Genomic DNA, 14,690 nt, shown 5'->3' with positions numbered 1-14,690 from the left:
TGTCCCTGTGATCAGTCTTAACTGTACTTCTTGAATTCTGTTCATCAGGATGAGCAATGATTCGTTTTCCAATTCTATAGTATCAATAAGGAGCATCTGTCTGCATGATCAACCCTATTAAACCAGCATACAGCCTGCTAGGGTCCATGCTGATAAAAACGATACCCTTATTATGACTCTCCGTGGCCCCATTACTGAGAAAACTAAATTTATATTTATATGCAAATGACCTAACTGGAGCACTGAGAGGCTGGACAAAGCCCTCGGAGCACCAGCTTGTTACACCTCCTTCAGCTTCAGTCCCTCCCCCCTTTCCCTGGATTGGCAGGGCTAGTCTTCTAGTGCGTCTGCTCTCCTAGCACCAGAAGATGCAGCACTAGAAGACTAGACCTGCCAATCCAGGGACAAACTGGTGCTCTGAGGGCTCTGGCCAGCCCCCCGGTTCTCCAGTTAAGTCATTTGCATATAAATAATGGGGCCACGGAGAGTCATAATCAAGGTATCCTTTTTATCAGCACTATCCACCCTACCTTGCTGTATACCTGATTTAATAGGGTTGATAATGCTGATAGATGCTCTTTAAAAGTTCTACATCTTTCTAATATGCAATTAATGTGTTTCAGTTCCACACCATTTTCAAGACCTCTGCTTACAGTCAATGAGTGAGAACAGTTTTTACATTTAGAAGCTGTAAACCTGGGCATCACTCTCAACTAACAATTGTATCCAGTCTAGACAATGCTCTCTGAGCTAAACAGTCTGGATTCCAGACTGATACATTGTAGCAGACCAGCAGCGAGAGAGAGAGAGAGAGAGTTGTGCTGCTGATATATTTAGCTCACAGAGCATTGTGTAGTCTGGATACAGTTGTGTCTACTTCTTAGGCTATTTTCGCACTAGCGTTGTTTGAATCCGGCATTCAATTCCGTCACCGGAAACTGCCCGCCGGATCCAGAAAAACGTGTGAAAACTGATTACATTTGAATCCTAATCAGGATTTTGATCACACTGAAAAAATGCATTGGAAAAAACGGATCCGCCATTTATGGACTTTAACTTTTTTTTCCACATTTTTCGGGTTTAACATGCAAAAGCCGGATCCGGTTTGACGGGACACACAGCACCGGATCCGGCGTTAATGCAAGTCAATGGGAAAAAGGCCGGATCCGGCGTTCAGTCAAAGTGTTCCGGATTTTTGGCCGGAGGTAAAAATACAGCATGCTACAGTTTTCTGAAAAGCCTGATCAGTCAAAAGACTGAACTGAAGACATCCTGATGGATCCTGAATGGATTACTCTCCATTCAGAATGCATAGGGATAAAACTGATCAGTTCTTTTCCGGATTTGAGCCCCTAGGACGGAACTTAGCGCCGGAAAAGAAAAACGCTAGTGTGAAAGTAGCCTCAGCTGGGAGCAGGACCGGCTATGGACAGATTTACTGCTTCTATATGTAAACAGGAATATTTTCATTCACTCGCAGCAAGCAGAGGTCTTGAAAATGCTCAGGATCGATAACACAAAGTCTAGAGTAAGATGTAGAACTTTTCATATAGGCGGTGAAGCTTTGTTTGAATAAAACAGGAAAACCTCTTTCATCAAAATTCAGCAACTTTCTAGTAGCCTTGTTGTTCCAAATCTTCAACATTTTCAAGATCTCTGCTTGATGCAAATGAAATATTACACATTGGCAAAACACACAACCTGACTGACTACATCTGGAAGGTGGGAGTTTGTTAAAATCAAATCCTTTCTATACCATCTCAGACCGATACGCTGTAAGAAATTATCAGGATTGTTGCTGCTACATTGTTGCAGGCACACCTCGGTCAGTCCTGAAGGGGTTAATCAGCGGAGTCCGTGTCTCTCGGTCAGCCGCTGGTGATTGATATCAGCCGCCTGGCAGAAAACGCTCCTATTCTATAACAAAGGTCAATTCTAAGGGGAACACAATACGGAATAAGCGCTGAGAATGTGAAGAATAGAAAGATTATCAAGGAGGATGATGATATTCTCCGGATCACTCTGAGCGCGGAGCGAAGATTAAAGGAAGATCTGATAATAGAGGCGCAATTTGGGCTGAGATGAGCAATCACGAGCAATCCCCCTGATGGCGACGTCTGAAAACGCAGCGACACTTGGAGGAAGAGGCAGAACCGGAATATATGAATTCATAAATCACTCGCTTTAACTTCTCATGCCCATTGTCAGAAGTTTCTTCATTTATCTGTTCCTGGGAAAGCTGGGTGGCAACCAATATGGGCTCCAACAAGGATTGGCGTCCAACTTTCCCAAACTACTGAATAGTAAATACATCTAGTTCTGCCCCCACACCCATAAGCCAGGTGACAAGGGACACCGCTACCAATACAACTCTCCACAAGCATTGGCATCCAGCTTTCCCAGGCTCCTGAATGAAGATTCTGCTTAGATATTAAGGGGGATAGGGGGATTGTAAAATTCAAAATAATTTTCTATTCAGGGCTCTGGGAAAGCTGGGTCACCCCCGACGGCTCCTATGGGAGGTGTTATGATTGCAGCGATCAGTTTTCTAACATGTATTGCATTTACATTCACTTTTTTTCTGTGTCTTCCTATAATCTCATGCACTACTACTTGGGAGGGGCTCATCCTGAGAACACAGAGGATTGTCAAGACTGGGATAGAATTGTAGCAAACCCTCAGCTGAGGGACGTGTTAGGTCTGTGCAGCCTCTGGACATAAACAAGAACTTTCTATTCATTGACAGCAAGCAGAGCTCTTGGAAATGGTAACAAATGTAAAAAAGTTGTAGAGCGTTTCATTATACAGTAATGAATTTTGACTTAAATAAAAGCAGAGGCCTCCTTTAAATTTGTTAGGATATTAGACCAGGTTTCCGGACAAGGATCCATCGTGAATGGCGATATTTCTTGTGGTTTTCGATGTCGCAGCTGCTTTTGGTAAAGTTCGCAGCTCCTGACATCTCGCCGTCTCCCAGTGGCCTCCTCAGAAAGGAAACTTGTACTGTACAAGCGCCTCTACGAAAATCAATGGGGAGCAGCAAGACGTTCTCTTAATTATGTAACCAAGACCTTGCGCCTTAATCCAGCCGCCGTCAGCTCCACGGGCAGCCAGTGAGACGCTTCTTGCCGCTAATGACTGCGGCCGCCGCTCGCCTGTCGTTCGCCGAAGTCAGGAGGGAGCTATCGGGACCGTTCACGGAGAGAGTACGGCGTTTTTTGAGCGTTCAGTCTGCCGCTCTCACAGGGACCCTACATGTGAACTGGTTGTTACGAAAAATGCTAAAAAAAAGGTAAATTGTAGAAATTGGAAGTGTTGCAAATGCATAAAGCATTTATAACATTTGCATCTCATACGGTGAGGACGAGGAGCGCAGTCGCTACATTGTTGCCAGTATTGTCATCATCGCTCCAGTCGCTGCCCAGCGGGGGGTTTTCACACCATTTTTGCCCACTGGAGTCAATGGAGAAAAACAAACTAACCCTCTGCTACAATGTAACATCTATCGAGAGAAGAGGGAATAAAGCCCCCTACTCCTAGGGATCAGCCGGGGGTCCTTTGACTCACATATTACGTGGGGCCCCTTTACTGGCCAGCTGCCCTGCAGGTGATAGCGCCAGAAATGTTCATTCTTGGCGCTGCTCCATGAGCACCCAGCTCTTCCTCCGAGGTGCCCACATTTGCATCTGCGGCTTGTTTCCACGGTAACCATTGATGTTTCGATGGAAAAGTTATCTGTGTAGCAGCAACATTCGTGTCTGACGATCTGAGGCAGAAGTTCTGATCACCAGCACCAGGATTTTAATGAAATTCTTATTTGATGAAAGTGACGCTTCAAGGAGATGAAATTGCAAAGGATTCTTACCCCATCCCCCCTCAAACAGAAAGTCTTTAACCGTTGACAACAAAATTGAGCATAGGTCACTGAAAGCAGCAGCACAGAGTATTTGAGGACAGGACCCTGCTAATCTTATGAGAGATCACAGACTGAGAGTTAGGGCTCATGCACACGGCCGTAGTTTTTGTCCGCATCCGAGACGCATTTTTTGAGGACCCATTCCGTGCTGTCCTCATCCGCACGTCAGTAACGTGGCCCCACAAAAAAAGAGAGAACACGTCCTATTCTTTTCTGTTCTGGGGACAAGGATAGGACATTTCTAGAGGAGTGTGAAAATAAAACGGCAGCAGGCTGGGATCCGTGATTTGCGGGCCACGAAACAGGTTCGGTTGCGTGCATAATCCCTTTAATGGTGAAAGGAGCAGGGTCCACAGCAGCACAGAGCATTTAAGGAAATTGATGTGCAGTGCAGATTTTATGGGAGATGACAGACTGATAGTTTACATAGTGGAAGGAGCAAGTTCCACAGCAGCACAAAGTATTTGAGGAAATTGATATGCAGATTATACACACTCCTCTGCTGAAATACACTGTGCTCCAGTGGACCCTGCACCTTGCAGTCTGTGAAGACTGCAGGGTGCACAGGAGCACAGTGTATTTCAGCAGAGGAGTGTGCTGATTCAATGAGAGGTTACAGACTGATGGTTACATACTAAAAGGAGCAGAAACCCCCTAACAGCACAGAGTATTTCAGGAGGAGAGTATGCTTATCTAGTCGGATGTCACCGACAGATGGTTTACATAGGGCAAGGTGCAGGGTCCCCAGCAGCACAGAGTATTTCAGGAGAGGAGTGTGCTGATCCAATGGAAGATTACAGACTGGAAGAAGCAGGGTCCCCAGCAGCGCTGAGTATTTTGGTACTCTATATCTATTCAGAGGTTACACAGTGGAACAAGCAGGGACCCCTAGCCAGGGCCGTCTTTAATATTGGGGCAGTCCCTTGGTAAAGACGGCCCTGCCCCTAGCAGCACAGAGTATTTCAGGATTTAGGAGAGTCTTGTATTGTAGCACTCTGCTGTCACTTTCCTGGGCTGGGGACTGGACTCTTGTTGCTCTCAGCTTTCATATGAACCCCTTATTGCGGTGCGAAAGACTGTCTTGGCTCTCAGAGGAATCTTCAGCTCACAGGTTGAGATGTTGACGTTTCTATGTGGAGGTAAAATTCTGAGTGGATTGACTGACGCTGCCGAAGTTAATATCGACGAGCAGCGGAGAGTCACTTTAAAGTGATTTCTACTTCTCTCTCAGCTTTTAAGCTGCCATTAGGAAATTACCAGTAGATCCTCGGGGAGACGCAGTTTAAAAAGAATTACATAAACCGCCAGAGCGTGCAGGAGAACGATGCAGTACCTGCGCCATGATGACAAAGTGGTGCATAGACCCCAGAGATATGGCTCCATTATATAAACCGGGCCAGATATCAACAACAGCCTCCAAACGGTTGGATCCCTGTATACCAGAGCCCCCACCAAAGGGGACGGGACCAGTCGGGATGGGCCCCCCTCTCCAAGGGTCCCATAGCAGCTGCATAGCCGGTACATATGCCCTTGGGTGATGGTTTTAATCCTTAATTTCTTCTAAATTTATGAGATAGATTTAATGAATCTGGGTTTTAGTTGTTACCTTACACCAAAGAGTTAAACGTCTCAATTTATATATATATATATATATTTGGGGATTTAAATTAATTTCAGGGACAATAGTGGCATCTGGTTCTAGATGCTCTAGGACCTTTCAGATGCAGCATTTATTGTCCCTCGATTTTTTTCGGGTTTTCCACTTCATCTCGGTAACGTCCACTTCTAGGGAATCGTCTGATTGGCTGCAGTGATGGAGTGAGAGTGAACAGGAGGCTCTTTAAAGGGAACCTGTCACCGGGATTTTGTGTACAGAGCTGAGGACATGGGCTGCTAGATGGCCGCTAGCACATCCGCAATACCCAGTCCCCATAGCTCTGTGTGCTTTTATTGTGTCAAAAAAACGATTTTATAGATATGTAAATTAACCTTAGATGAGTCCTGTCTCCTCCATGCTTGAGAGATGAGTCCAGCGTTCTCTTACTCTGACCCCAGCCATGCCCACTGTGAAGGAGCCCAGCACCGTGCGGTATGCCAGACCTTGCAGGGGAATTATGTGTGAGGTCACGGTGTGAGGTGGGCCGAGGTAAATACAGTTCTGGTTACTCACGGTTATGTCGTCCCTGGGCAGGCTCGCATAAGTGAAAAGGAGAATGGCACAAGGATGCTCTGGGGCACACTCTGGTGTAAGGGACACTGGCCAGATGTTGGTTTGAGGTGCCCTTGATGGTCTGTATTAATGTGCCAGTGGCAATGTCCCTTGTAATCGTGACGCCAGTACCTTTTATATGGAGGCAAGCATAAAAGGACCTGTGGTGACGTCATATCACATGGTCCAATCACATGATCCATCACCGTGGTGATGGACCATGTGATTGGACCATGTGATCTGACGTCACCACAGGTCCTTTAGCCAGCAGCTCATGATTAAAGAAGTAAGAAGAGACCGGCATCTACGTGATTAAGAGGAGAAGGTGAGTTAATTATTTTTTATTTTTTAACCCTCAATTGACCTTCTACTATGCATTCTGTATTAAAGAATGCTATTATTTTCCCTTATAACCATGTTATAAGGGAAATTAATACAGTGAATAGACTGTCATCTTAGCAACCATGTGTGAAAATCGCACCGCATCCGCACTTGATTGCGATTTTCACTCAGCCCCATTCACTTCTATGGGGTCTGCATTGCGTGATAAACGCACAATATAGAGCATGCTGCGATTTTCACGCAACGCATAAGTGATGCGTGAAAATCACCGCTCATGTGCACAGCCCCATAGAAATGAATGGGTCCAGATTCAGGGCGGGTGCAATGCGTTCACCTCATGCATTGCACCCACCGGAAATCTCGCCCGTGTGAAAGGGGCCTTAGAATATACTGTCGGATCTGAGTTTTCACGATCTGAAAAAGCTGGTAATAATGAAAGTCTTACACTGGTCACAACTCCGGCCTGATCCTAATCCTTGAATAAAAAGGTGCTTTTCTGAATCCTGAAACTTCTATTCCAATGCTGTTCTGACAGTTGGCCTGACTGTCCTCAGGATTTAAACTGGAGATGTAGATGCTTCATGCTATCTCCTACACCAAATACAAAGGTGCTTAATAAGTCCTCAGGTAATGGCTATCTTGCTAATCCTTTGTCTTGCATAAACGTGATAATTCCTCGAATACTCGGCTGCATATAGTTCAGACATTGGTCACCCTGGAAGAGCGATCTATAGGAGTGGATTGCTCACCTCTAGGAAGAATACTTGCAGGCCTTAACCCTGGGCTATGGAACCGACAGGGACAGAGTAGAGAGGCTAGGAAGAGGCCTTCCTCCAGATATTCAGCTACATTGCTGCTGCTTTCTTGAAGGCTCATGAGAGAACTGCATTCAACTGAACTCTCACTTGCATTTACCTGAGCTCATCTGCACTGGTCTGGATTCACCTTAACCAGGAACTGAACTGCTCTGCACAGCACACAACTGCACTGCACAGCACAGCCTAACTTAGGTCTGAGCTAAGCTATTTATACTCACTGACACTGCTCCATCCTGTGGAGAATCGAGTGTAGTGCACCCTGACTAGGCCTGTATAAAGGATATTTGCATGTCAAATCACATTGTGACATGGAGAATATGACAGGAGATAAAATACAAAATACAGGCATATCACATTATATTAACACAACCGCCCCGCATCCTCCGAATCTCCTTCTTGCTCCCCAACGTCACAAAGCTAGAGCGCCGTAATCTCACGATGCGCGAGCTAGCGCATGCACAGTTCGTTCCCTGAGGCTGATGCCAGCACAGGGAAGGAACTCTATGCCGACACTGCGCATGCTCTAGCTCGTGCATCGCGAGATTACGGCGCTTTAGCTTTGCGATGTCGGGGGGCAAGGAGGAGATTCGGAGGATGTGGGGCGGTGCTGGGCTCCTTCACAGTGGGCGTGGCTGGGCTCCAGAAACGTTAGAAGCCTCATTTACATATACAGTCATGTGAAAAAATTAGGACACCCTTTGAAAGCATGTGGTTTTTTGTAACATTTTTAATAAAAGGTTATTTCATCTCCGTTTCAACAATACAGAGAGATTAAAGTAATCCGACTAAACAAAGAAAACTGAAGAAAAGTCTTTTCAAGATCTTCTGTAAATGTCATTCTACAAAAATGCCTATTCTAACTGAGGAAAAAGATAGGACACCCTCACATGTATTCCCTCTTAAATTGGCTCAGATCTCACACAGGTATATCACACCAGGTGCACATAATTAGTAGATCGTTACTCTGCATGTTGAATGAGGCTTGCCCTATTTAAACCTCAGACATTTAGTTTGGTGTGCTCCTGACTGTTGAAGTGAGAGTGAGCACCATGGTGAGAGCAAAAGAGCTGTCAGAGGACTTCAGAAAAAAGAGATTGTAGCAGCCTATGAGTCTGGGAAGGGATTTAAAAAGATCTCAAAAGATTTTGAAATCAGCCATTCCACTGTCCGGAAGATAGTCTACAAGTGGAGGGCTTTCAAAACAACTGCCAACATGCCCAGGACTGGTCGCCCCAGCAAGTTCACCCCAAGAGCAGACCGCAAGATGCTAAAAGAGGTCTCCAAAAACCCTAAAGTGTCATCTCGAGAACTACAGCAGGCTCTGGCTACTGTTGATGTAGAAGTACATGCCTCTACAATCAGAAAGAGACTGTACAAGTTTAACTTGCATGGGAGGTGTGCAAGGAGGAAACCTTTGCTTTCCAAGAGAAACATCGAGGCCAGACTGACATTTGCCAGATATAAAGTTGACAAAGACCAGGACTTCTGGAATAATGTTCTTTGGACAGATGAGTCCAAAATTGAATTATTTGGACACAACAGCAGAGGACATGTTTGGCGTAAACCAAACACAGCATTCCAAGAAAAGAACCTCATACCAACTGTGAAGCATGGAGGTGGAAGTGTCATGGTTTGGGGCTGCTTTGCTGCAGCAGGACCTGGTCAGCTCACCATCATAGAATCCACGATGAATTCTACTGTGTATCAGAAGGTGCTTGAAGAACATGTGAGACCATCAGTTAGAAAATTAAAGCTGAAGCGGAACTGGACCATGCAACATGACAATGACCCAAAACATACTAGTAAATCAACCAAAGATTGGCTGAAAAAGAAGAAATGGAGAGTCCTGGAATGGCCAAGTCAAGGTCCAGATTTGAATCCCATTGAGATGCTGTGGGGTGACTTGAAAAGGGCTGTTCGTGCAAGAAACCCCTCAAACATCTCACAGCTGAAAAAGTTCTGCATTGAGGAGTGGGGTAAAATTTCCTCAGACCGATGTCGAAGACTGGTAGATGGCTACAAGAACCGTCTCACTGCAGTTATTTCAGCCAAAGGAGGTAACACTCGCTATTAGGGGCAAGGGTGTCCTATCTTTTTCCTCAGTTAGAATAGGCATTTTTGTAGAATGACATTTACAGAAGATCTTGAAAAGACTTTTCTTCAGTTTTCTTAGTTTAGTCGGATTACTTTAATCTCTCTGTATTGTTGAAACGGAGATGAAATAACCTTTTATTAAAAATGTTACAAAAAACCACATGCTTTCAAAGGGTGTCCTAATTTTTTCACATGACTGTATATAAAATCGTTTTTTCCCACAATAAAAGCACACAGAGCTATGGGGACTGGGTATTGTGGATGTGCTAGCGGCCATCTAGCAACCCATGTCCTCAGCTCTATACACAAAATACCGGTGACAGGTTCCCTTTAAGGGGAAGCCCAGACAGAATCATGTTGTGACATCACATATAGACATGATCATGACTGTGGTGGGGACTGAAGGAGTCGTTGGGCCTGAACCCCATTTCCAAATTTTTCTATATCTTTAAAGGGCATCTGTCAGCAGTTTTGTACCTATGACACTGGCTGACCTGTTACATGTGCTCTTGGCAGCTGAAGGCATCTGTGTTGGTTCCATGTTCATATGTGCCCGCAGTGCTGAGAAATATTGTTTTAATATATGCAAATTAGGCTCTAGGAGCAACGGGGGCGTTACTGTTACACCTAAAGGCTCTGCTCTCACTGCAACTGCTGCTTCCTCTCTACTTTGACAGGGCCAGAGCCTCTAGGAGCAATGGGGGCATTGCTATTACTCTTAGCAACTCTCTCTCCAACTGCCACACCCCCTGCACTTTAAAAGACAGGGCCAAGCAAGGAAAACATCATCACACCTGGACCTGTCACTCAAAGTGCAAAGGGTGCGGCAGTTGCAGAGAGAGCAGAGCCTCTAGGTGTACCGACAAAGGCGCCCCCCCCCCCCCCACCGCGCGTTGCTCCTAGAGGCTCATTTGCATATAATAAAACATCATTTTTCTTAGTAATGCGGGCACATGTGAACATGGGACCAACACAGATGTCTTCAGCTGCCAAGTGCACATGTAACAGGTCAGCCAGTGTCATAGGTGCAAAACTGCTGACAGATGTCCTTTAACACAAAATAAGGGGAGGGGTCTGGAGATCTGTTTTTAATCTTTGTTTATAAATATATAGTTTAATACATTGTTGCACCCCCATTATAATCATAAATAGGTCATTGTACCTTTATGATATGATATGTGATGTTCCCAGGCCTCTGTCACTTCAGACTCTTCGGGAGGAGGCCGTCTGCAGGACACGTGGGTCACCCTGACCTGTCACTTGCTGTGTGACACCCTGGACAAAGTCCTCACACTGTCCTCATCATGGCCGAGCAGCAGCATCATCTGTTACTTCACAGCGGATGATGAGTTATTATTGGTATCATTACTCTCATCATTAGTATTGGTTACATTGTTTATTCTTCAATGGTTATCGTTTGTATCATCAATTCAGCTGAGCACGTGCATTACACAGGTTGTCGGGAGAGGGGGACAGATTGTCAGCTCTTTGGTCCACCTTAAAGGGGTTTACGGGAACTTTAATACTGATAGCCTTCATTGTTTGATTGGGGGTCCATGTCATACCACCCCTACTGATCAGCTCAATAAAGCCACTTGCAACTATTTTTATGACTGAAATAGTCGCAAGTCCCTTAATAAATGACCCCCTGTGTCTGGGTACGCAATGAACTGATTATTCACTAGGCAGATCAGACCCTCACTAATCAGATATAGGATAGGTCATCAATATTAACATCCCCAGCCACTTAAAGGGTACATAAATAGAATTCCAGGGCTGCTGTAAACACTGATGCCTAGGCAGGGCCGTCTTTACCAAGGGGCAAAAGGGGCAGCTGTCCTGGGACCAGTTGCTCCTGGGGGGCCCAAGGCAGCTGCCTCTTGAGCCCTGCTAGCTACTGCCCCGGGTGTCAGGCTGTCGGCTACACAGGCATCATTATCCTACTGTGTTAATGATCTTAATTCTAGGACCTTAATGAGTTTTGCTCTAGGACCTTAATGACATCATTACCATGTGACCAGTAACCTAGCAATTACTGGTCACATGGCTATGAGGTCATCACAGGTCCTACTGAGGTTGCAGAAGTTAACTGTGGAGCTTTTTTGTGTAAAGATTACATCAGAAAAAGGTGACAGGGGCTGTTATACTAATATACTGTAAGCTACTGTATAGTGGGGTGCTGTATACTGTGTGGTGGGCTGTATATTGTGTGGTGGGCTATATATTGTGTAATGGGCTGTATATTGTGTGGTGGGCTGTATACTGTGGGGGGGGGTGGCCTGTATACTGTGTGGTGGGCTGTGTACTGTTGGGGGTCTGTATAGTGTGGGGGGGCCTGTATAGTGGGGGGGGAGTGCTATACTGCTGTACTGTATAGTGTGGGGGGCTGTATACTGTGGGTGCGGTATAGTGTGGAGTGCTATACTGCTGTACTGTATACTGTGGGGGGCTGTATACTGTGGGTGCGGTATAGTGTGGAGTGCTATACTGCTGTACTGTATAGTGTGGGGGGCTGTATCATGTATAGTTTGGGGTGCTGTATACAGTGAGATGTTGTATACTGTGAGGTGCTGTATACTGTGGGCTGCTATACTGCTCTACTATATACTGTGGGGTACTATACTGCATACTGTGTGGTGCTATATACTATAGGGTGCTATACTGCATACTGTGGGGTGCTGGGGTGCACTGTAACACTAGGGTGAGCCGAGCCCCGGTCTCCTTCCTGCAGAGCGGTGCCCACTTCCAGCCTGAGCCCAGCTGCCCAGAGCACTGATCCTGAGCCGCTGGAGTCTTGAGAACTGGAAGTATTTATATCACTGGACTCTACCAGGTGTGTGGATTTTTTGTGTGTGTGTTGTGGTGGAGGGCATGATTGCATGCTAGGGTGTGGGAAGGCGGGATCCAGGGGGCCCAAGTAAATTTTTGCCCAGGGTCCAATCAATATTAAAGACGGCCCTGCGCCTAGGCTAAGCAACCATTAAGAGTAAACGAGGGGGTCTGAACATTGCATACGAGTACAGATTTGTATACCATTCAGTATACCCTATATGAGCATTGTTATGGTCCACACCATACGACGACTTAGGAACTTACATTTTTAAGTGTCATGTGACTTTTGGGGGGGCATGGCCCTTTAAGAGACCTGGATGAATGGTGGTGATTCTGTAGGGGATGCACATCTCCGTCTCCGATGACATTTGCCTGCCCCCAGTGTTTGGGATCGTTTGTTTTCTCTCTACACTGAGATTCCCTTTTGTTCGGTAACTTCTCCAGACTTTCCGATTGTGAATCCCACAGGACGGCCGCGAGGTATAATTAGCGGGACGAGTCTGTAATGAACACTTAGAAATGATTAAATTGGACGCTTTGCTCCGGGAGGAACGAGACTTCTTGTACCTCGATTCACATTATATCCCTGTAATGAAACACGGAGGCTACAATAGCGTCGCCTGACGTTTCCTCCACCTCATCTTCTGTATGTGCGCGGTTACAGTGTCTTCTTATCACCACTGACCTGCTGTCTTCTGCTTCTATTACAGGGTTTGGCATGACGACTCCGGCCACCATTACCGGCAAGATTTTCCTGATTTTCTACGGCCTCATCGGATGCGCTGCCACCATCTTGTTTTTTAACCTCTTCCTGGAGCGTCTGATTACAGTCATAGCTTACATCATGAAATCCTGTCACGAGAGGCAGCTCAGGAGGAAAGGCGGCATGCCACCCGAAACGCGTCGAGGATCAGGTAACTCCGAGGTGGACAGTCTGGCTGGATGGAAGCCGTCTGTGTATTACGTGATGCTTATATTATGCCTGGCGTCCATTATTATATCCTGCTGTGCCTCCGCCATGTACTCGCCCATTGAAGGATGGGGATACTTTGACTCCCTCTACTTCTGCTTCGTTGCCTTCAGCACTATAGGATTTGGGGATATGGTCAGTAGCCAGAAAGCCAAATACGAGAACCAAGGACTTTACAGATGCGGCAACTTTATCTTCATCTTCATGGGGGTGTGCTGTATCTACTCTCTATTCAACGTCATCTCCATAGTCATAAAACAATGCGTCAACTGGATATTAAAAAAACTGGAATGTCGCTGCTGCCAAAAATGCCAAAGAAAACTATTCAGGACCAAGAGGAATGCGGTGATGCCGGGAAATGTACGGACGAGGCGCAACATCTCTATAGAAACGGACGGCGTCTACGAGAGTGAGACGGATGGCAGGAGAATGTCCGGGGAGATGATCTCCATGAAAGACTTCCTGGCCTCTAATAAAGTCTCCTTGGCCATCATGCAGAAACAGCTGTCGGAGACGGCCAACGGCTGCCCGCGGCAAATCGGCACAAGCTCCAGGCACAATGGCTTCTCAGGGGGTGTGGGGGCATTAGCGATTATGAATAACAGACTTGCAGAGACTAGTGTGGACAGGTGAATGTTCTGGGTGCAGACAATAGACTGTTCTGTCATTTACCTGCTGAGGATGTGTGCGATACATTGTGTCCACAGGGGATGAATGTGACACAATGATACAGAGTCTGATATGTACTGATCCAGGGTTATATCCTGTATTATACTCCAGAGCTGCACTCACTATTCTGCTGTTGGATATGTTGTAGATCAGTCGGCACTGCGGATATGGCGTGGCGGTGCACATGTCCCAGGATTGGCGTCCCATATATTAGTAGTAATATTCTGCTGGTGGAGTCACTGTGCACATTACATTACATAACTTATCCTGTACTGATCATGAGTTACATCCTGTATTATACTCCAGAGCTGCACTCACTATTCTGCTGGTGGAGTCACTGTGCACATTACATTACATCACTTATCCTGTAATGGTCCTGAGTTACATCCTGTATTATACTCCAGAGCTGCACTCACTATTCTGCTGGTGGAGTCACAGTGTACAAACATTACTTATCCTATACCGATCCTGAGTTACATCCTGTATTATACTCCAGAGCTGCACTCCATATTCGGCTGGTGGAGTCACTGTGTACATACATTACTTATCCTGTACTGATCCTGAGTTACATCCTTCATTATACTCTAAAGCTGCACTCACTATTCTGCTGGTGGAGTCATTGTTTGCATACATTTCATTACTTATCTTTTATTGTAATACAGAGCTGCACTCACTATTCTGCTGGTGGAGTCTCTGTGTACATACATTATTTATCCTGTACTGATCCTGAGTTACATCCCTTATTATACTCCAGAGCTGCACTCACTATTCTGCTGGTGGAGTCTCAGTGTACATACATTACGTATCCTGTACCGATCCTGAGTTACATCCTGTATTATA

The 14,690-nt window shown here is 45.8% G+C and overlaps 1 protein-coding gene across 1 annotated transcript in view; it reads left to right on the top strand.

Moving 5' to 3' along the window:
• The window catches only part of KCNK13 (potassium two pore domain channel subfamily K member 13), a 42,881-nt gene extending 29,067 nt beyond the window's left edge, over positions 1-13,814 (top strand). Inside the window, exon 2 of the mRNA XM_044271560.1 lies at positions 12,922-13,814. Within this exon, the coding sequence (XP_044127495.1) occupies positions 12,922-13,814 (893 nt within the window). The remainder of the gene's footprint in view (positions 1-12,921) is intronic.
• The last annotated feature ends 876 nt before the right edge of the window (positions 13,815-14,690 follow it).

The sequence above is a fragment of the Bufo gargarizans genome, chromosome 11 (genome assembly GCF_014858855.1).
Source record: "Bufo gargarizans isolate SCDJY-AF-19 chromosome 11, ASM1485885v1, whole genome shotgun sequence".
Lineage (NCBI taxonomy): Eukaryota > Metazoa > Chordata > Amphibia > Anura > Bufonidae > Bufo > Bufo gargarizans.
This window is presented reverse-complemented; position numbering and strand designations above follow the sequence as displayed.